The sequence below is a fragment of the Myxine glutinosa genome, chromosome 4 (genome assembly GCF_964187855.1).
Source record: "Myxine glutinosa chromosome 4, kmMyxGlut1.1, whole genome shotgun sequence".
NCBI lineage: Eukaryota > Metazoa > Chordata > Myxini > Myxiniformes > Myxinidae > Myxine > Myxine glutinosa.
In genome coordinates, this window is record NC_136264.1 from 120,393,578 (window position 1) to 120,418,315 (window position 24,738).

General features: G+C 43.2%; 1 protein-coding gene across 1 annotated transcript in view; it reads left to right on the forward strand.

The window, feature by feature from the left end:
- The first annotated feature begins 7,673 nt into the window (after positions 1–7,673).
- LOC137425146 (uncharacterized) overlaps positions 7,674–24,738 on the forward strand; it is a 40,363-nt gene continuing 23,298 nt past the window's right edge. The window contains exons 1-5 of the mRNA XM_078776348.1: positions 7,674–7,759; positions 7,874–7,960; positions 8,452–8,558; positions 9,359–9,478; positions 15,461–15,557. Of these exons, the coding sequence (XP_078632474.1) occupies positions 9,390–9,478; positions 15,461–15,557 (186 nt within the window). The 5' untranslated portion in view covers positions 7,674–7,759; positions 7,874–7,960; positions 8,452–8,558; positions 9,359–9,389. The remainder of the gene's footprint in view (positions 7,760–7,873; positions 7,961–8,451; positions 8,559–9,358; positions 9,479–15,460; positions 15,558–24,738) is intronic.

The window sequence follows — 24,738 nt, forward strand, 5'->3', positions numbered from 1 at the left end:
ATTTCAATACAAATGAGTCAGAGATCATGTGCATGCAATTTCAGATTTTTTATGATAAGGCATTCGATTAAAATATTGTTGGCTGGTAAACGACTTCATCAATGATATCATCATCATCATGCTTTTGTTCCCCATTGGGAGTACTTGACAATGTGCCGAGTTTAAAATTTTTCCATTTAGCGGTTTCCAAGACTTACTTTTTAAATTATTTGTGTTTTATCCAAGAGGGCTGCCATACCATGTGACCTATGATGTCACAATTATCATAAAAAACATTCTGCATGGGTGTCACTCCGACCTGAAAGTTTTGTCTCAATCGGACATATGGTTGCAGAGAACAACGAGGTTTAGCCCCCGTACGGACAACACGAAAACATAATGCCTCCGGCCACCTTCAGGGGCGGAGGCATAAAACGCATAGAACCAGCGGCTCAAAAGTGTTTAGAATGGCTCATCCTTTACAAAAGGATCTTTTCTTTAAGTGCTCTTTGCAGCACTGTGACATACTCGTACTACTAAATACACCGCTCAATAAAATGGAGAAACTTCATGCTTTTCAAAACATAATAGTTGTGGCAAATGCTCTTCACAAAAGGCCAATCATCTGTTCCATAAAAGTTTCTCATTGGGGTGAAGGGCTGGTCGGATAGCTCAAAAGGAGTGAACTCACCTTTAAGCTGGTCCGGTCTGGGTTCAATTCACAGCCCTACTATAAACTGTCATCCACATGCTTTGCAGGTAGAGTGTTGCAGTTATCAGTGTGTTGCTCCTTGGATGGTGTGGTAAGCTGGTTGTCCCTTCGGCTAACATTTGTTTGTGGACATTCAATCATGTGGTAGCTTTTGAAAAGAGTAGGCCATCATTTGCTGGTGTGTTGGCCAAATTAGCAACCCTGGCCTAGTCTATGGGTGTACTGTATCAACAGGATACCGTTGGAAATATGTGGACGACTTGAGCATGGTCGAAGTGTGGCACAGAGCTCAACAAAGTTGGCGCACTTGGTGATGCCTTAATGATGTTCTGCCGAAGCCGGAGAAATGCAAGATCATGCAGATATCTTTTCTTCAGAATGTCCCCGCCCCAATTAAACATCGTCATTGATAACATCCCTCTGCAAAGAGTTCAATCGTTCACTCTCCTTGGTGTTATCATCATCTGATCTGAAGCGGAATAGTCAGGTCCAGGCGATGGTATCTCGTGCTGCATTACGACTCTATGTTCTTTGTACTTTTTAGAAATTCAATGTGAGTGCCTTTGATCTTGTTGAAATATACAAAGTGTACATCCGCCCTTTGCTGGAGTTTGGTGTGCCCATGTGGGGTTCTGGCATCACAAGGGCTCAGAGTGACGAGGTTGAACGACTCCAGAAGCGTGAGCTCTGTTTGATTGCGTACCCATCTATTCAGTCCGACACACGACTTAGTCATTTTGATATGCAATTGTTGAGTGAATACAGGAATGAACTTCTCTTGCGTTTTGGACTTCGTCTGTCTTCTAGAGTCTGATTGTCACTGTGGCATTCTTCCTTCTACCTGACAATATCGATATACAGTGCATTCAGAAAGTATTCAGACCTCTTAACTTTTTTCACATTTTGTTAAATTGCAGCCTTATGCTGAAATCGTTTAAATTCATTTTTTCCCTCATCAATCTACACTCAATACCCCATAATGACAAAGAGAAAACAGGATTTTAGAAAGTTTTTTGAAATTTATTAAAAAGAAAAAACTGAAATATCACATTGACATAAGTATTCATACCCTTTGCTATGACACTTGAAATTTAGCTCAGGTGCCTCCCATTTCTCTTGATAATCTTTGAGATGTTTCCACACCTTGATTGGAGTCCACCTGTGGTAAATTCAATTGATTGGACATGATTTGGAAAGGCACACCCCTGTCTATATAAGGTCTCACAGCTGACAATGCAAATCGGAGCAAAAACCAAGCCATGAGGTTGAAGGAACTGCCTGCAGAACTCAGAGACAGGATTGTGTCGAGGCACAGATCTGGGGAAGCCTACAAAAAATATCTCTGCTGCATTGAAGGTTCCCAAGAGCACAGTGGCCTCCATAATTCTTAAATGGAAGAAGTTTGGAACAACCAGGACTCTTCCTAGAGATGGCCGCCGGCCAAACTGAGCAATCGGGGGAGAAGGGCCTGGTGACCAAGAACCCGATGGTCACTCTGGCTGAGCTCTAGAGATCCTGTGTGGAGATGAGAGAAACTTCCAGAAGGACAACCATCACTGCAACACTCCACCGATCTGGGCTTTATAGCAGAGTGGCCAGACGGAAGCCTCTCCTCATTGCAAGACGCATGAAAGCCCGCTTGGAGTTTGCAAAAAAGCACCTAAAGGACTCTCAGACTGTGAGAAACAAGATTCTGTGGTCTGATGAAACCATTATTGAACTGTTTGGCTTCCATCTGGCCACTCTGCCATAAAGCCCAGATCGGTGGAGTGTTGCAGTGATGGTTGCCCTTCTGGAAGTTTCTCCCATCTCCACACAGGATCTCTGGAGCTCAGCCAGAGTGACCATCGGGTTCTTGGTCACCTCTCTCGGTGGTCCTTCAGTCCATCCACATACCTCACCAACGGCTCCCAACAGACTATCTTTCATTGACATCCAACCACTTTCAAGCTCAACCACATCATCCTCCACCATACTCAGCCTCTCTTTTAATGCCTCCCTCACTGTCACCTCTTTCAACCTCCACACCTTCATTCTCGGTTGGTACTTCACCCGCCGAGCTCTCCTCGCACCTTTCACCCTTATGTCGCAGACAACCAAGTGGTGCTGTGAAACAGCCTCCTCCGCTGGGATCACCTTTGTGTCCCGGAGGTGCCCCCTATCTCGCCTACACACCAGCAGGTAGTCAACGGTTGTCGTCGACCCACCTGACGTGTATGTAACAAGCTTATTATCCTCTTTCTGGAACTGAGTATAACAAATCAGCAAACTACAAAATCCTTTCACCTCCTCCATTTCTCACACCATATCCGTAACCCCTATGAACTCCCTCAAAACCATCCATACTCCTTCCCACATGTCCATTTAGGTGTCCTCCTATCACAACAACTTCCTCATCTTTCACGTTTTCCATCAGCTTCTCTATCGCACACCAGAACTTGTCCTTCTCTTCATCGCTCCGACCGACCTGCGGAGCATATCCCGAGATGACGTTCACCAAGAGCTTTCCAATCATAATTTTCACCATCATCAACCTATCACTCACTCTAGTCACACTCACCACACTGTCTACAAACTCCTCAGAAAACAGGACACCAACACCATGCACGCCCTCCGGGCACCCTTGCCACACAAACTTGTATTTCTGTCCCTGCCTACCCTTCACCATTCTCACACCACTTCCCTTCCATCTCGTCTCCTGCACACAACATATGTCCACTCTTCTTCTGATCAATACTTCCACCACTTCTCCTGATCTCCCTGTCATTGTCCCTACATTCCATGTCCCAAATCTCAGAAACCGATCTCCACGTTGGGCATCAGACGTTTCGTCGTCATAAATGGAGTGATTTCCACCCTTGCTTCGATCGGGTTCCCCACCTTGAGTTTTGACGAGAGGGAGTGGGTCCCCCACGGGGTACTTTGGGCTGTACCCTGCCCATATGTAGTCGTAATTGTCATGGTTCTCTTTTTGAGGCAATGTTTTTATGGCCGGATGCCCTTCCTGACGCCAACCCTTTTAGTCGCCTCTTACGACACGCAGGGATATGGTGTACCTATTCTAAACCGGGGTACATACCGGGAATTACATGTGTAACACTTGATTGAATTGTGTTTAAGTATTTCCGCCCACCTTTGGGGGTTATGCTTTCACCAGTCTGTCTGTTTGTTTGTGAACAGGATATCTCAAAAAGTTGTGGATGGTTTCGGACGCAATTTGGTGTAGAGGTTGGGTACATGACAAGGACGAAATGAATGGATTTTGGTGAAGATCTGGATCCGGGAATTTTTGATGTGATTTTTCACAATTGAAAGATAGGGAAAAAAACAATGTATATCATGATATCTCAAAAAGTTGTGGATGGTTTCAGACAAAATTTGGTTGAGAGGTTGGGTAGGTGACAAGGACGAATCGATTTAATTTTGGTGAAGATCCGGATCCGGGAACTTTTTATGTGATTTTTCACAATTGAAAGATAGGGAAAAAAACAATGTATATCATGATATCTCAAAAAGTTGTGGACGGATTCGGACGAAACTTGGTGGACAGGTTGTGTGTGTGACAAGGACGAATCGATTTAATTTTGGTGAAGATCCGGATACAAGACTTTTTATGGCTCCACCGACGAAGTCAGAGGCATTATGTTTTCAGGTTTTGTCCAACTGTGTCCATCCGTGATAGGTTTTCACTTCCGAGATAACTTAAGAACAGCTGAAGGGATATTAGTCAAACTTGGTACAGGTATGTATAAAGAGGTAAAGATCAACTGATTATATTTTGGGTTCAAAAGGTCAAAGTCTGTAATAGGTTTATAACTTGAGAACGGCTGAAGGGATCTCATTCAAACTTGGTACAGATACTGTATGTATACACAAAGAATTAAGTTAAGCACCCCTACACAACGAATTAAGGTAAGCACCCCCTAATATATATTCTTTGTGTATATGTATACATTGGCATATATTCTAAGGTATGTGAGATCAAATAATGATTGGTATGACATTAGCAAATATCCATTGATGAAATTGAGTGATCAAAGTGAAAAAAAGTGATTGGTTGAGTCAGTGATCCGATCACGTGGGTCCTACACACGTTATTGACGCAAAGATCGCTAGAGGTCTTCTCAGAACAATGACTGTACGTTAGAAAACATAAACGTCATCCACACTGTCCGTGATGGACCTATAGCTCCATACTTAAATTGAGGTGAAAATATGCCTAAAATTCCCAAAAAATTTCACCTTAAATTATTCAGAATAAAATACTGAAAACGGCATGATTGTTATGTTTTTATGTGACCATAATATCACTTCTCCAGAAAATATAGCAATATCATGGGTATATTACACTGTTTTGACGACAACAAACTTGTAATGTGCGAGGTTGTAAAAAAACGGGGGGGGTGCTTAACTTAATTCTTTGTGTATATAATGATGTAAAGATCAACTAATTATATTTTGGGGCCAAGTGATCAAAGGTCAAAGATCATGTTAAGTAAAAATTATGTTGCCATGCCAACTTGTGAACAAGTCATGGGATTTTGAACAAACTTGGTATAAGTATATATGATGCAAAGATGAACTGATTGGATTATGGCATCAAGAGATCAAAGGTCAGGGGTCATGTCAAGTAAAAATGTGATAACTTGAGAACAGCTGAAGGGATTTAAATCAAACTTGGTACAGGTATGTATAATGATGTAAAGATGAAATGATTAAATTTTGGGGACAAGAGGTCAAAGGTCAGAGGTCATGTTAAGTAAAAATTATGTTGCCATGCCAACTTCTGAACAAATTGTAGGATCTTGAACAAATTTGGTATAAGTATATATTATGCAAAGATGAACTGATAGGATTATGGCATCGAGAGGTCAAAGATCAGAGATCATGCCAAGTAAAACTGTGATAACTTGAGAACAGCTGAATGGATTTAAATCAAATTTGGTATGGATGTAATAATGTGGTATTATATGGATGTAATAATGTGGGCGGAGGCATATCAGTCAACGTCGTGACGTCGAAGATTGTCATTCTAGTTTTAATTCTAAAAGTGATTCTTCACCATTGAGAGATGGGGCCAAAACCAATATATACAGCATGATATTTCAAAAAGTTGTGGACGGATTATAACAAAACTAGGTGAGTGGGTTGCTTAGATGACAAGAACAAGCAGATTAGAATTTGGTTAATTCCCGGATGCAGAGCTGGCCTATCGGTGGGATACAAAATGTAAACTGTTCAGCCTGGTGGAGGTATGCTCTCTATTGAGTGCCGTTCTAGTTTAGCTTGTGATTTTGGTGCTTTTACATTTGTTTTAACATGATTTTTAATTCTTTTTTGATCCCATCCGAGTTATATATTGAGTGTATTTGTTATTAGTGTTAGTATAATGTGATGGTTATTATGTTTTCTTTTGTGTCTTATTGTGTAATTTTCCTCGTTATTCTGATGTTAACCGTGTATCTATCAGTCTTCTCATGTATTTATCAAGGATGTTTTTATTAATAAACCAAAATGATTTGTTGATTGATTGATAACGAGTCCTAATAAATATTATTTTTACGGCATAGCCCATAGGGCAAAGCCGTCTAGAACAGTGTTTGTCCATCCGTATGTATGTAGGTATGTATGTCCCCTCAAACGTATACCAATCAGAGATGAGGATCTGGTCACATGACAGGGTGATGTGATCACGTCTGATGTCATTATGGCGGTACAGCGCCTCTCCACACACCGCCATTTTCATTTATGTGCCGTTCATGCCGAACATATTGTCGAACCTGTCATATATCACAATCGCCATGCTCTACCTTAACATTTTTCATTCAATGTGAAACACAAACAAACCGATTGTTAAAATGACCATCAAATATCGAAATCATCGGCGTTACGTCTCTTCCAACAATACAGTACGGTACGTTTAGGCCTTAGGCGTTAAGCCTCACTTCAGACCACTTCTGACAAATTAAGCCCAGGTTTCTTAATACAGTAGTATCGTTTTCGTAATAATAATAAAAAATATAGTAAATATAACCATAACACTTTAATCCCAATGTCGTGAATGGAAAGTTAATCGATTGAAGCGGTGTATTGTTCATGAATCAGTGATGAGCGGTGTTCGGCACTAATATTAATAACTGCAGAAATAAGGAATTAGCCTCGGTTTTTTAAATAGTAATATCATTTACGAAATAATGGGAATGTAACGTTAATATTATAATAAATTTAATCGTAACACTAATCCCTTCGTAGTGACTGCAAACTTACAGGAAGTTAAAATATATCATCTTCTATATATTAACTTAGCGGCAGTTTTGTGTCCGTTATGTCATTACGTCTATGCTGTCATTACGACGGCTGCCTCCACCGACCGACATTTTAATTTACTAGTAGGCCGACACCCGCTCACTACAGAAAGGGTCATTCCTCTTTGGGGTATATAGATTACAGTCGATCTATGGTCGGGTCTCAAGAACATTGGGTGTGTGTTCATTTACCAAGTTTATTGTGGAGAGATCGCGAAGTGGTTTAATCATTCGAGCAAGCACTCCATTCAAAACCCTTAAGGAACGGCTGGCATGGCAAGTGCTAGCTAACTGCTTGGTAAATAAGCACACCTGCAACCCTTGTGGGGTATATAGATTACAGTAGATCTTCGCTCAGTTCTGTAAGTAAAACTTACCTCACGGATGTTGGGATTCCTCCAAATTTCCTTCTTTAATGTTATAAACACCATTAGCGACTGTTTAAAAAGCTAATCATGTGTGTTTGTGGTTTATAATATTTTACAAGCCCGGCTACGCCACTGTTAGCCTTTTGATCTTGTTTTTCTTTAATAAAACATGAAAATTGTAATAACTTAATGTTGATTAGTACATTAGTATAAAAGTAGCTGGTGTCCCAATAATAAATACCAGAATTACCCTAAAAATAATTGGTTAGAAAGGTGAGATTGCTCCTAAGCAGGTATAATATGGTTTGGCCCAGGTTGCAAACCAGCAAGAAACAAGGCACCTACAAGCACTAAGCCTCCTACGAAGCTTGGATATTCGCAATAACCCAATCCAGGTAATAAATATTTACAATGGATTTCATATAGGCTTTGTCTGTTTATCACCTGCTTTGATGCATCATAGTAATCCTGACATTTACAATTTTTCCACCATGTGTATGCAAATCCAGGATGGGCAGGAATACCGCCTACACACCATATTCATCCTGCAGAAGCTTACTAAACTTGATGGAGAGATTGTGACAATTAAAGAGAAGGTTTGCACGATGACTCAATTTTTAAAGATATGATCTTTCTCTTTCAGAAAATGTTTTTTGGACTTTGAGCGATTAAAATATGTGATTACAAACCTTTGCTCACTTTGCCTCTCTTCAGCACAACCCTGGATGGGTCACCACTGATGTAGGATCTCGAATAGGTCATTCTTCCCTGTAAGCTGTTACTCATTTTGCCAACCTCAAAAGGTTGACAGTCTGAGTCAACCCACCTGGTACTATGTTAAAGGCACAACAGGGGCTCAAACTCAGGACCCTAATATATTAAGCCTACCACCATAACCCGTTATGCCAACATCAGGCTTGACCGAAAGTACGAACCTCATTAACTTTTAAGCAATGGAGTTTCTCCATCTGTCCAGATCATCAGCTGGGCTCTGTTCTTCATAGAGGTTTCAACACAGAATGATGAAATGCAAGTTAAAAGGAAAGGAAGCAGAGTTGTGTGACATCTGTGCCCCTTCCTGCTGCAGGTCACTGCTATCAACAACTTTGGCCCTCCAGCAGAGGTGTTTGCAGCCGAAGATCACATAACCAACAAGGTGTTTGCTCTCCTGCAACCACAGAAGATCTACCATAGGTGATTGACAAATAAAATTATCTTAAACCACCTGTCCAAATAGCTCGTGCTCAACTTTTTTGATATTGGTCATTTTGAAGGCAGACTTCATTTTTTAAAAGGGCATTTTCATAGCATGTTTTCAGGTCGTATGATATTCACAGCCACCTGGGGTGGTACAACCACCTGTCCCTTATGAGCCTTTAGCAGAACATTGATTCTGTTGCAAGCTCTTGGGACAGGCTGTCAGGGGGGTTTGTAGGTTTTTGGGGGTACTTTCTGCCTTATGGAGTGCGTTACTGTTGCTGCAGTATCTGCTAGACTGCTAGAGGGTACCGTTCGAGCCATAGTTTCCACAGGCTTACTTACAAAAAGCCAGAGGCCCAAACCTTGATATAGCACTCTAGGAGGATGTCTCATCATCTGGTGCATAATCTCGGGTTCCCTTCTCTGCCAGTTCACGACGGGAGTCGCACTGAGCAAGGGAGGCCCTTCATAGGCCACTAGTTTTCACTGCCGGTGCCATCTGTAATGCTCCTTGTTTGTCTGAAAATTCCCCAGAAGCCCCTCACCCCATCTCCCCATCTTTATTTTACTGTGTAACAATCATCTGCAGAATTTCCATCCTGTTTACATTTTCCCATCTTCTTTCTTTGGTTTTCCACGGGGGGGGGGGGCTCTTGGTGTTTGGGCCAGACCCTTCCCTTGGGGTGTTAAGAAAAAAAAAGTTGTTGCATTATTTAAAATATTGTTATTAATTAAAGGTACAAAATCATTCAGAACTCACCGTTATCATTTGTTCCTCCTATTGCCCATCCCAGCACTCCATTCTCCATCAACTGCCCATACCCTATGTTAGTGCTAACAGGCCCATTGGCTGGAGGAAAGCAAGAGCTAGCCCAGCAGCTGTGTGAAGAGTTTGGAAAGTACCTTGGCCATGGGTAAGAGTGCTGTGCTACATAAGCAAGACAGAATAAATGGCTGAGATTGCTTGGGGATGGGAGTAAAGCATTGCACTCAAATTACAGAAGTATTATTTCAACAGCAGTCCATCATGCTATTATGTTGAGGCGTATTGTGGATCCGATAGGTCAGAAAAGCCGAAGGGTCATGGAAGGGTTTGGATAGCATATGAAAATGGTGGGGGGTTTTGTTCCAGTGGAATACAACAGTAATCTGTTTGTTTCAATGATAAGAGCTAGTTTAGCTCTTTCACTTACAGTTGTACCAACTCATAGAATGTGACCTTCTTTCAGACTGGCGAAGTACTGCTGTAAAGTACTGTTACATTGGCATCTTATGAGGAAGAGTACTCAACAGAAAAGAATGATGCAAATGCACTTTACAGGAATGAATTACAAAATTGCAACAGATGTAACAATAGCCTTGACGATAGCTTATCGTGGCGTTTTTCCAAGGCCGCTTCTAATAATAACAAAAGTAATAAAAATTTGTATTGGTGTCAAAGCCCGACCTAACAATTGCAAATTAATAGCAAGATGGGAAAAAAAAAATCAAAGGATACATCCTAAATTAAAAGCCATTGATTGTGAATTTTGACAGGAAATAATGAAAAACAAGTACAAAAGTTTTAATTAAAACAAAAGCCGCGTCGATGTTACACAATGCCTAGATGCAGCTGTGCCTATAACGTCGATGTTATAGGCACAGGACATTCCTATTGATTCGATTACTTGATGTTATTTTTGTGCAAAGTGAAAATATATTTCGGCAATTTCCCGTGTGTGGCGACGAATTTTTAATATATCTCGGCATTTTCCCGTCTGTTATTTCAGGCGGTGTATGACTGACCATGCCGCGATTTAAAAAAAAAATATCTCGGCAATTTCCCATGTGTGGCGACACGTGAACGAAGCTATGCTCCTCTCTCCACATTATTGTGACGACGTATAAATTAAATATTTCATTGTGACGATTGTCATCAAATGGACGAATTTTTAATATATCTCGGCATTTTCCCATCTGTTATTTCAGGCGGTGTATGACTGACCATGCCGCGATTTAAAAAAAATATATCTCGGCAATTTCCCGTATGTGGCGACACGTGAACGAAGCTATGCTCCTCTCTCCACATTATTGTGACGACGTATAAATTAAATATTTCATCGTGACGATTGTCATCAAATGGACGAATTTTTAATATATCTCGGCATTTTCCCGTCTGTTATTTCGGGCGGTGTATGACTGACCATGCCGCGATTTAAACAAAATATATATATCTCAGCATTTTCCCGTCTGTTATTTCGGGCGGTGTATGACTGACCATGCCGCGATTTTTAAAAAAAACATCTCAATAGACTTGAAGTTACAGGCCTTTGAGAATTCATTTCGTTCTATAAAGGGCAACTTTCATCGGAATTTCTTCCCGTTTTTTTTCAACCGAGTCTAAAACTATGTTAGCGACTGTGAAAAATGAAATGATATATCGAATTTGATTTGAAATAAAACTGTGTGAGAGAGGAAGACACCACGGGCCTACAAAACAGGCCTCAAAGCTATGCGAGTTAATAAAATGGTGGATATTTGTTTATATGAAGCCTCTCCCACAATGGGTGGAGCTATGGTTCCCAGAATGGGTGGAGCTTTGAGGTTTTGTCTTCTCTGCAAGAAGAACAAGAACAACAGCAGAGTGCACTCTATGACCAGCGTCTTGCGACGCGGCTAATAATGTGGTACAAAAGTAACAAAGGAAAATTTTATTGTAAAAAACAGTTAGTTCCACCCAAAATAGTTACTTCCAATCTATACCTTTATTTATCCTTCACTTGTAATCGTTTTAAAAGAGCAAGACATGCTTACATTCCATATGGATTGATGTATTGCTATTACAGTATCAAGAACGGCACTCGGTATAGGGAGCACACATACCTCTGCCAGGCTGAACAATTTACGTTTTGTATCCCACTGATAGGCCAGATCTGGATTCAGACCTGAACCAAAATCAGATCGGCTTGTTCTTATCACTTGACCAACTCATCCACTAAGTATGTCATAATCCGTCCACAACCTTTTGAAATATCATGCTATATATCGTTTTGGCTCTATCACTCAATGGTGAAGAATCACTTAGAAATTAAAAAAAATTCTCATATCCGGATCCGTACCGGTATTCGGATCTTTTCAACAAAATCAAATTGATTCGACCTTGTCACACACCCTACCTGTCCGGCCATAACTTTTTGAGATATCCTGTTCACAAACACAGACAGGAATGAAAATATAACCTGCATTCACCTTTGGTGGTGGATTTAATAACAGCACTCATGATAATATAATAATAATAGTGTTACAGACGCGGTTGTGGATGTTGGTTTACCGAGCGGTTTGGTATGACCGCGTCTGCACAGTTTACCCGATTATACTCGAATGTTGGCCGAGTCGCGCTACGCTAAATCAATTGAGGAAAGGACACAACGGCTGGATTAAATGACACGACACCAGGGGTACAGTTCTCAAGACCTCCGGAGGAGGTTATAATAGTTCGGAACGTTAGATTACAAGGACAAGAGAGACAGCATAGGAAGGTAGGCACTTAGACACACTTATCTTATTCCCGACAGACCACAGATAAACGGGACAAAACTGACTCACACGGGGATTGATGGCAAGGAGGGGCAGGCAGTCGATGGCTCAAGGTGCACCTTGGCTCAGGGGTAAAATCGACCCGGTCCGGTCCAGAGATGCGGGAGGTCTCTCTCACTGGCGGTGGCGTCTGTTTCTCCTTCGTGGCTGAGGCGCATCTGACGTCACGTCCGGTAGGTCGCTGCGTATCCCCGGCGGGGAGTGACACGCCCTCGGCTCGTTAGCTCCGCCCCAGATGGAATCGGCCCGTTGCTTCTTATTGGGTGCGGGGGTTACCGGCTCCGCCCTTGACGAGGGGCCGACGACAGGCAGCCCCTTCGTGGTAACCCCGTCGGCGCACATGGGTAATGGCGGCTAACCGAGCCGGAGTGAGGACGCACACTCCCCGCGCGCCGTTGTGGTAGTTGTTGTTGTTGTTGTTGTTGTTTCATGGGGAAGATGGGAGGAGGTATGGGGAGGTCCTAAACTCACTACTGGTGCCATACAATCACATTCTGGTGCAACGAAGAGTCAGAATTAATGGAAACGAGTCCTTAACTGACATAGACTAAGAATAACTAGCAAGATGTCCGAAAGTTGTCTACGTGAGATGCGGTGGACCTGGGCACGACATTTAATGGGGGAAAAAGGGGAAGGTCGGTTCTACAGAGTGTTGTTTACAGACAATGGGACTAGGGAATGGGGGATTGGGGATAGTTGGGGAGTATTGGGGAAATAGGGGAATATTTACAAGCGGATATGGAGGCCAAATCCCATATCCGCAACAATAGCATAATATTTATGTTATTACACAACAATATTAATACTAATAATACCCCACCCCCCTACCCAAGGGTTTTTTCCTCCTTGGAAAATTGTCGTGTCAACGTGTTTAAATAGCTTATCGTGGCATTTCATGGGGCACCCCAATGGGAAGTAAAAAACATTATAAACCACAAACATGTATGATGACCCTTTAAAACAGTCGCTATTGCTGTTTAACACTAAATTGAAAAGGAGGAAACCCGACATTCTTGAGGCATTATACGCGTGTCGCATAACCCACAGACATGTAATGGGTAGTAATGCATCTCAGAGGACCCGAGCCTAGATTTACTGTACTCTATATACCCCAGAGATGAATACTCTATATACCCCTTCCTGCCACTCCCTTAAGGAGCAGGTGAACTGATAGGTAAAAATGCTTTTAATGTCTCCTCCTTCTCCAGGAAGACATTGTTTTTCTTCTTCTTTCTTTCCAACAAATTACAATTGCACACCATTGCTTCATTTCTGACTCAAGTTGGTTCTCGGTAGCTTCTTCCAATAAATCCAGATGCCTTAAAAATCGAAGTAAGCCTCCATTCAGATTTTAAGGGAACAAATGAGAAACACTAAAAATCATACATTTCCCTTGCGATTCCCATGTATGTGAATCGATAGAGATGAGTTGGTACAAACAGCCTATATAGAGATGCTTAGAAACACTACAGATTACTCGTTTATGGGATAATGCAGAGGCCATGTGCCAAAATCAGATGAAAAATTAAGGGTTTTGGCTTGCCATGCCAACCATTCCAGACAATAATTAGTGTTTACTGATATCTTACTAGAGCCCCTACAGATTTAAGTAAACTGACATACGTTTGGTTCTTTTCTTTAGATTTCACAGGGGGGTCAAATATCAAAATTTGAGACAAAATGAATGTTTCTGGCCGACGAAGCATTTTTATTTCAGCCAATCCAGCCAAGACTTGGCACAAAAAGTACCTTCTTAATCCAGCCCTTACAGATCAAAGTAGGTAGAGATTGGTCTTGTGTCTTCATTTGGCAAAGATTTATGAGTTCACGCGTTGGTGATGATGCACCTAGGGAGGTCTCAATGGCTTTATGCAAAATAAGTCAAACTGACCTATTTATGGCCTGGTCTGACTGACTTTTACTTATTAGTAAAGCTTGATTATGTGACCATCTAGCTGATATGGCCAAAATACTGAGCATTCAGGTTTACATCCAGCAATATTTTGCGATATTTAATAACCTTACATGGCCACCTGATTTATGCAGCCATTCAACAATAAATATTTGCAGTGACAAACATTTTGTAATACGTTTTCATGCATTTTTTGTCAGTTCTGTTTTATAAAGTTTTCAAGATGGCAGTTTCGATTTTATACAGGTCAAAATCTGCAATTATATTTATTTATGAGGAATGCAAATTAGGAGAGATTTGCATTTGCTTACAAATATCTGCGATCCAACTTGTTACCTCTGCCATCGAAGGTGGACGGAGGATGTTTGTACCCCTGTCTATCTGTGAGCAGAATATCTCAAAAAGTTGTGGATGGATTCAGACGAAATTTGTTGGACATGTTCATGGTGTGAGAAGGATGAATTGATTAGATTTTGTTGAAGATCAGATTCTGGATCCGAGAATTTTAAAAGTGATTCTTCACTATTGAGAGTTAGGACCAAAAGCAATATACAGACTGGTATCTAAAAAAAGTTGTAGACATATTTAGATGAAACGTGGTGGACAGGTTGGGACGAATTGATCCACACAAAGAGGCCCTGACAAGGACGAATTGATTAGATTTTGGTTCAGGTCCGGATCTCCCAATGAGATACAAAACGTAAACTGCTCAGCCTGACGGAGGCATGCGCTCTACCGGGTGCCCTTCTAGTATGTTTTTGCTTTCTTTGGGTTGGCCTGTTTGGCATTTCATTTGAACCGATAGTTTAAAATTCTGTGAACCCAGATTCAGCTCCCTTGTCCATTGTCTTCTACTGCCCTTATAATTCATGTTAAAGTACACTGATGTCCACTGTATGTATATCCTACATGTGATTTATGTACAAGCTCCCCCATTAATTAGCCTTAGATCAATGTCTAAAAAACTCAACAGCAATCACGTCTCTCACCAATGGTGGCAACTGTGGCCAATAACTTATTGACCACAGCTGTTTGCAATTTGAGATGTAAATAAGGTAAATTAAACAATTAGCAGCAAAATGTGTAATTAGCTTGAAGAGTAAGGCTGCAAAGCACGTTCGAAGTTATGCCCAACAGGTGTTTTTTTAAGGCCAAAACAAATTGTCTTCTTGCTATTTGGTGATAACATTTACAACCTTGCTGGAGTAAATTATATGATCGAGTTCAGATTAGAAAAATGATAATGAAAGTACAGTAAATCAATGCTATTATCCTTATTGACAGTAAAAGAGGTGACATGCATAAAGCATAAATTTATACCAGTTTTTATTTGAGACAAAGTTTATGCATCATTCTATTATTTGGCGTCACAACTTGAATTCAATTTCAATGCATGAAATGTACTCAGGACATGCCACACTACGAGGAAGCCACACCCAGGAGAAGAGGAGGGCAGGGAATACTACTTTGTGACTGCAAGGGAGTTTGGGGACATGACACTGCAGGTAAAGCAAAAGGCAGCTCACGATTTAAAAAACTAAAAATTAAAAAAGCTCGTGATGTCACAGCTATCATGTACTTTTGTTTCATGTTTAGTAGGGGGTGAATGATTACCATGTGTCTGCATGCTACACTAATTATATCTCAAAAATATTCCACCATTCGGGTTGTTTGAGCCAAAGACTGATCTTACCATGAGGTTAGCCCATCCGAAAAGGTTGCATGCAAAACTTTTGAAATTAGTGTAGACTCCAGAGTATTGGTTAAATACAGTGGCCTGCAAAAGTATTGTCGTGTGCCTGCTCTCTGTGGTGAACACTGCAGGGCGACACAGATGACCAAACGAGCTTTAACTCCGAGGCGTTCAATTCAATGGCAGACCTTCGTTATACGCGCAGGGAGGGAGGCCGAAGAGCTTACCTTCGAGAGTCCACCCGACGTCCTCGACCCTGCAATAAATCAACTCAAACCGACACGGAATAAAAATGTACAAAAATACAGGATTTATTCAAGAAAATGCGTCACAAAATAATGCACGATAAAGCTATATTCCTAATTGGGGTGCACCCATATAGACTCAAATACGAACAATGGAAAAAATAACTGAAAATAAATATGTGTAGTTTGTGGCACAGCTCAAATCGGCTCTTGAATCTCGTCAGGAATCGTCAAAACCCCCTCGCGTCCTTGGCGGTAAAATGCGCTCGTTGGCACGAACTAAGGCTCGCCGCGCGTCCGCTCACTCCTGGCTTTGTCGGGAGCACAGCGAGCAGGCTACGCCCGTCCACTTGTCGTTCTTGCACGGGATACCACAGTTCTCGGTCCGCAGTTCCTCCTCCTCACAACCACGATGAAGATGTTGGAACACGACCATTCGTGATGAATCTTCCTTGCGCAAGAGCAATAGCGACCGTTCGCTATGGGATCCAGAACGAGAAGAGAAAATGTCAGCCGAGCGTTCCTTTAAAGTCAAGGCTCTGACGTCATCTCCCGACGTCTCCGTGTCCACTCCTATCAGTGAGTTCCATTTTACCAGTCCTTGTGCCAATCAAATCCCGGACCAATCACTGCTCTTCGGGGCGTGGCTCCACGGCCCTGCCTGATTGAGGTGGTGATGTAGCGGCTACGGCACCAGCGGTAGTGTTCGATGCCTGGTTTCAGGTTGGTTGTTAATTAGTGTGATTAATTATGGTGTCGATTGCTTGGCTTGGCTATGGTGTGGCGTCGTAACGAACACAGGAACAGATGACAGAGGCAATTACATACAGGGGATTAATTTACCCATAATCCCTCGCTAATTAACAAACCCCACCCCTCTCATGGGGACGAAGGTACAAGCTCTTCCACGACATACTGTCAACACAAATTTCCTACTTATTACATGGGGTTTCTTCTTCTTCACGACAGTCGGAGCACACCACCTGTGCATTCTACCTGGACTAAGCTATTGCCTACCCCCTACAAACGTAACAGTATTCAACCCCTACCAATAATGCCACATTTAGATGAATTACGAATGATGTAGAAACAATTTTTCCAAATGAACTTTTTTTATTCAAAACTGAAAAGATCAAACTAAACTTTGTTATAGTTGAAGGAGGTGACATGTCTGCAATATCTGAAAAACACATGTACCAATCGAAATTCACTGGTTGCAAAAGTATTCAGCCCTTTAGGTCAGTACTTGGTGGAAGCGCCTTTTGCAGAAAAGACCGCAATGAGACTTTTTTGGTAGGTCTCTACCAGCTTTGCACAGTGAGATGGTGAAATCTTTCTTTGCCAATTCTTCGCGTGAAAATTGCTCTAGTTCTGCACAGTTTGATGGGGATCGTCGATGGACTGTAATCAAATCTTGCCATAAATGTTCAATTGGGTTCAAGGGAGGACTTGGACTGGGCCACTCAATAATATTGTTGCGGTGGTTCAAATCCCCACTCCTGACAACAATTTGTTGCGGGGGCCGGGTTCAAAAATCCACCTCTTTGACAACAATTTTGTTGCGTGATTCCCCTCGGTTAATACCGGAGAATCACGAATACCTTCAAGGCGCACGGATCAAGGTGCACGCGTGTGCCGAAGAATAGCAGCAAGATGCTGCGACGGCAAGGTAAGTCCTCGTGATGGTCCTGGATCGGGGAGGAAGAGAAGACGCAACGAGCAAAAAGGAAAAGACACGGTGGCACATGCAAAACACAGGTATGACAAGTGGGTGAGAGGAACGCCAGCAGAGTGAACTAGAGCCTGGCCCTACCCATACGTACCCCCACCGTTGACTACACTACCCTAGCCCTCCTTGTATTTACAATTCGTCTCGACGTCTTGTCTCCCATTTCCCCTCTTTATTCCAAATTCGTCCCCAACTCCCCCCAGGTTCTCCCAGGAAGGAAAGGCGGAATCAACACAATGTTTCGTACTCATGTCGTGATGCATCTTACCAATCAAACATTGAGTCCCGTGGTGCGAAATCCATCCCCTTGTGGATGGTTGTGGATGGTGCGAAGGGGTCTTCACAAAATTCTAACTACTCTGACATCATTACACATTTTAATCTCCCCGGGTTTGTACCCTGCCAATCGGCCTTCTTTAAACTATGTGGTTCTAAGAATCCGAATTCACATTGCCCACACTGTGGTGCCCCTCTAAATTTGGGTCTAACCCCACAAATTTTTCCATCTGTGCCCTCGCACAATTTCGAGGCTGGGTCGTGTGGCTCTACCAGCAGGTCTACCTACCTGCACCCCTCCGTTCACTGGAGCTGCCTCCTGAGCTTGCCTGCTCCTCACACTAACCTACCTGGGGAAGGCCCTCCCTGGCGCTTACCCCCTGATGCCCACCTTGGCATTGGGCAACCCGGGTCCTTCTCCTGGATCCTCGGGCCCCACTCACTCTAACTCTAACTGGCTCCCTGAGCCTACCTGCGGCCTTACCTGGCCGACGAGCTACCAGTGACGGAGTGTCCCAATAACTATTACTACTAATAAGCCACATGCCCAGCCATTCCACCGCCTCATGCACCTCACAAAAAAACTATTTCCACAATCAGCACCACAGGTGTCAATATCCAGGTAATTTACCTGCACCCTCTAACTAACTTTAAACTACCCACCCGGGCCTCCGTGAATGGGTTCCAACTCCCCCCATTCAATCCTTCGCACCATGCATTCCACACCAATTATTTTCACACCACTACTCGATTCCATTTACACTTACACACAGCATCATTAATCCAACTGATTCCCCTATAACTCGTGCTTCCCCGTCGTCCCTTTACACGACGCACACCCTTTGTTAACAACCAGCTAAAACTCTCTACGTCCCCACTACTGTTCATGGTCGCTACTTAAATCTTGTCCCTATTGTCTCTCTAGATCCCTAATCATTATCCTAGCTCTCCCTCAGCGAGTGCTTCGGTGCCCCCATGGAGCAACCATTGCTGGCCCCTCAATGGGCCTAACAATGCTATCCCCCTAAACTAGTGCTCATGGGCCCCCCTTATCGTGGGGAATGGTCACGCCACCATATCCCCACGTGAGGGGCACAATACTCCCCCAGTCCTCTAAACTACGAGCCCCCATCTATGGAGGTACTTGGTCGCGGCTCGGCCTCTAAGGGCCGAGCGATCCATGAGGGTGGTTGGTCACCTGTATGGGGTGATATCCGGCCGGCATTGACGATCCGGGGGGGGGGGGGGGGGGGGAGGGAGTTGGTGGTCCCAGGTGCCGGGGTACATCCCTGCGCGGGGCCCTGCGGTCCCACGCACGATTACCCAATCGGCCACTGTTCGAGCACCTCACCTGGTAAGGTGCGTGTCTTCGACAATCCCAATTACCCCTCGAACCTCGCCGATCACTCTTGCCGTGGTACGGTGCCAACAATACCGTGCGGGTGCCGGAGGTACGAATCCCGCACGCCGGTCCTTGTGAGACCGACGCTGCACGATTCCCTCCGGTCCCCACGGCGCACCATTTATCGGGGGCTCGCATACTCGACCCGTCTCACTAAGCACTACCCCGGTCGGCGTCGATGCCTGAGCCTGATCATTTCTCGCACTCCATTTCGTACTCGCACACACCGGTGCGCACACTCTCTCCACACACTCCGTACTTGCACCCACCGGTGCGCACTCTCTCTCCACACACTCCGTACTCGCACACACCAGTGCGCACACTCTCTCCACACACTCCGTGTCAGTCTCACCCCTCACAATGGGCCCTTCACGAACTCCCGGGTCTATCCCGACCCCCAAGCTTGTCGAACACCCCATCGCACCATACACATTCCTGATATCGCTACTCACCTCGGGACTCACCTTCTCCCGGTCCTCTTCAAGAACCTGTAATCTTTCTATTTGATTAACAGGTACAGTCACGTGAAAAAGTAAGTACACCCCATGTAAAGTTTTGACTTTTCCAACATATTTCAACATACAGCTATTTGATATTCATTTCAACAACATTGATAGATAAAGGTGATATAATATCACAAATATCATGAAACATTTACATTTTTTAGTCCATTGTATAATTTAAATAAACATAAATTGCAAATTTTGCATGTGGAAAAAGTAAGTACACCCTTGGCTCTAATAGGTGGTATTGCCCCTTTGGCAGAAACAACCTCAAGTAGGTGTTTCTTACAACTGTCTACCAGTCTCTGACATCGACTGGGAGAAATTTTTGCCCACTCCTCCATGCAGAATTCTTTCAGCTGTGCGATGTTTGAGGGGTTTCTTGCATGCACAGCTCGTTTCAAAAACCCCCCACAACATCTCGATGGAATTTAGTTCCGGACTTTGACTTGGCCATTCCAGAACCCTCCATTTCTTTCTTTTCAGCCATTCCTTGGTGGATTTATTGGTATGTTTAGGGTCATTGTCATGTTGCAAGGTTCACCTTCAGTTGAGCTTCAACTTTCCGACAGATATCCTCACATTATCCTCAAGCACCCTCTGGTACAATGAAGAATTCATAGTGGATTCTATGATGGTGAGCTGCCCAGGCCCTGATGCAGCAAAGCTGCCCCAAACCATAATATTTCCACCACCATGCTTTACAGTTGGTATCAGGTTCTGGTGGTCAAATGCTGTCTTTGGTTTTCGCCAAACATGTCTTCTGATACTGTGGCCAAATAGCTCTACCTTTGACTCATCTGTCCAGAGCAAATTGTTCCAAAAGTGCGAGCCTTTGCCACGGTGTTCATTGGCAAACTTTAGTCTTGCCCTGATGTTCTTTCTGGACAGCAACGGTTTACTCCTGGCACACCTCCCATGTAGATCAAATCTGTGCAGCCTCTTTCTAATGGTAGACTCGTGCACTTTGACATAAACAGTGGCAAGAGCTACCTGTCGGTCCCGTGATGACATTCTGGGGTTTTTCGAGACTTCTTTCAGCATCTTGCAGTCTGCTCTTGGGCTGAACTTGCTGGGGTGGCCTGGCCTGAACAAGTTGGCAGTTGTTTGGAATCTTCTCCACTTGTAGATGATCTTCCGGACAGTCGAATGATTGATTTCAAATTGTTTGGAGATCTTTTTAAATCCCTTCCCAGACTCGTAGGCATCTATAACCTTCTTTCTGAAGGCCTCGGAGAGCTCTTTTGATCTCGGCATGGTAAAGCCGCACACTTCAACAACAACGAGCAAACCAAACTAAATGTCTGAGGTTTAAATAAGACAGGTTCCTCCAAGATCCTCTCTAACGATGTTCTAATCATTTGCACCTGAACTGGTGCACCTGATTCTAATTTTAGGTATTTGAAGTAGTGATAAATGTAGGGGTGTACTTACTTTTTCCACATGCGAAATTTGCATTTATGTTTATTTAAATTATACAATGGACTACAAAATGTAAATGTTTCATGATATTTGTTATATTATATCACCTTTATCTATCAATATTGTTGAAATGAAGATCAAATAGCTATATGTTGAAAAGGCAAAACTTTACATGGGGTGTACTTACTTTTTCACGTGACTGTATTTCTTCATCACGATGCGAGCACCACTCTTGCACACATTCCATCAATTCCTTCCGTAATTCAATCCCCGTCTCTTCTTCTGTCTTTTCAATTTCTATTATTCCTTCTTCCACCTCCTCCAGCTTCTGTTTTACCTCTATTTCCCGTTGCGCCTCTACTATTTCCTGCCCCAACTCTACCTTCGTCGGTTCCTCTACCTCCCGCGTCAATACTTCCATTGCCCCAGTCAGTTTGGCCGTACTCTCCTTCAACTCTCACTGGACGCGCATCTCACACCTCTTTTCCTCGTCACGTACACCCGCGAACTCCTCGCCCATCTTACGCCCAACTTCCGCTCCCATGGTGTCCATCCGATCACTCATTTCTTCATTCCACATCTTCTTTCTGCCCTCATTCTATCCATCCCATCACTCATTCTATTCATTCCCACCTCAAAGCATGCTCTCATCTGAGTCATGAATAACTGCATGTCTATAACCCCCGCTTGCACAGCAGGTTCGGCCTCCGCCGCCGGCCCCGCGTGCGAAGCACCGCCATTATCTTCACTCCCTGCCGTGCCGTGATTACCTCCAAGGTCAATCTGTTCCTTTGTGTCCTGGGCCATTAATTTATCCTTTACATTCTCTACATTTTCTATTCCCACCGGAACCTGCACGTTTTGGCCCGACATCATCCGAATTTAATTTATTTCTTTTAAATTTGTTTTAAACTAAATTTCCACTCGCTCGAAATTTCGCAGTACGTGAAGCGTACTGCAGGTCCAATCCCACTCCCGGACAGCAATTTGTCGCGGGTAATTCAAATCCCCACTCCTGCCAACAATTTGTTGCGGGGGCCGGGTTCAAAAATCCCCCTCTTTGACAACAATTTTGTTGCGTGATTCCCCTCGGTTAATACCGGAGAATCACGAATACCACCAAGGTGCACGCCGAAGAACGGCGCGATCGAACCCTCACTTTCCCACACCTTATGAGTGCCGAGCGGATTTGCACGGTGTGGAAAGCTGCATTACCTCGCGAGATTTATGGACCGGAGTCTAGCCAAATTCGGTCTCAGATGATGCTTGGCCAATGGAGAAAAGACGTACCGAAAAGGTTGGAAAGTAACAACAAAATGTACAGCCTTTTATTTTGAAGGCATAGAGAAACAGAGACGAAGATTCAGCTTATCAATTATTACCTAATAATAACCCCGACTTGGCGCCTTCACACTCTGACACACACACACACACACACACACACACACACACACACACACACACACACACACACACACACACACACACACACACGGAAAAAGACACTGGTTAAGGGCGTACCGATGTACGTACTGTAATGCCTCGCTGGTGACCACGTGGTCTGGTGTGCGCGGCTCGCAGTTCGATGAGGTCAGGTCCGAAGGACGAACCGCCGCCTCTAAGACGGCACGGACGAACTTAGCACAGGTAGATGAACTTCAGCGCAGGTCAGTCGTGTAGAAATGCCAACGCTTGCAGGTCAGCCGGATGGCGCAAAAGATCGGCAAAGAGGCGATGGTGGTCGACGAAACACAAAGGCCAAAACACGTGTCGTCTGGTGGAGCCAAAACAAGAGAGTCCAGAGCAGGGTGTCATCCACGAGGCAAAATCCAAGGCAAGAGAGTCGTGTCGTCCACGAGGCAAAATCCAAGGCAAGAGAGTCGTGTCGTCCACGAGGCAAAATCCAAGGCAAGAGTTCAGAGCAGGAGGTCGTCCTGTGCGCGCGAAATCCCAGGCGGAGAGAATGATAATGCGATCTGCGTGGGCTTTTACCAGATCCGCCCACACCCCTCAAAATGTTCCACAGCCTCCCATTGGCTGAGGTTTTCCGCATCATGGCGACGGGTTCCCGGCTCGCCATTGGTCACATGGGCCGTGCTTTTGGCCACGCCTTCCTGCTCATTAAAAATGGCTTCCCTTAACCAACGAGGGTTTGAAATCCTGTCTAACTTCAACGCATATTGGTTTTGATTACTACACAATGGGAAAGGGCTAATCTTTACATTCAATAGAAAATAACTAACTACTGCAGGCTACATGTTGTCGTGCAACAAATTATAGGGGTTTGTCTTTATGGCACAACCGCAACAATATTTATTTTCTTGTTATTCAGCCACTCAAGTGTGGCTTTAGCTTTATGCTTTGGACCATTGTCCCTTCTATCCTGACAGGCTTGCCGGTCCCTGCTGATAGAAAGCAGCCCCATAGCATGATGCTGCCACCACCATGTTTGACAGGAGGGTTGAATTGAATGATGTTAAATTGGTGATGTGCAGTGTTAGGCATGCACCAGACATAACACTTTTCATTTTGACCAAAAAGTTCAATTTTTGTCTCGTCTAACCACAAATTTTTCCTTCACTTGCCTGCAATATCATGATGCTTTTTCATAAACTTCATACCAGCTTTTAGATGCGTCTTTTTCAGTAATGTCTTACCATGGTGTTGGCTTAATGGTTAAGGTGGCTGGCTTGAGATCCTAGGGTCCTGAGTTTGAGCCCCTGCCATTCCGTTGGTTGACCAAGTGAGTTGCACCCTAAAACTCTTCAGATAAGTGAGGGAGCTTAATTTTTAAGTTAAACCACTGAGTACATACAGGTGAAACCTATCACACTTATTTTGTAACGTTTCAAACAAATACTATACTCCTGAAGTGATTTCGTGTTGATTAGGCAAAGGATTTGAATACTTATGCAACTGAGAATCATCAATCAATCATCTGATTTTCTCTGTAATCATCTAATCATCTAACTTATTCTAATATCTTATTACAATAAATATAATAAATAATAAATGTATTCTAATAATAGTAAAATAATAAATAATATTATTAATAAAATAATAATAATAAAATAATAAATTTATTCTAATATTACTTATTCTTGTATCTAATCATCTGAATCAAAGTTATTCACATTTTATCTGCATTTTTTAGCTTTATCACTTTGGAGTAGTTTGTGAAGGCTTTATATATTAATTTTGATTTGAAAGCATCATGAAATAAGCTCAGTTGGTATCAAAATACGCAAACTCTGGACGGAGTGGATACTTTTTCAGGCCACTCACTGTATAGACAATGAAAGACAATCCTGTCGCATATACAGAATGTTCTGAGATGCAGACTCCTACCTGCAAAGTGCAGGTTTGGATTGGATGAACTTTTGACTGAATTAATAAATGGATAATTATGCTTTTCA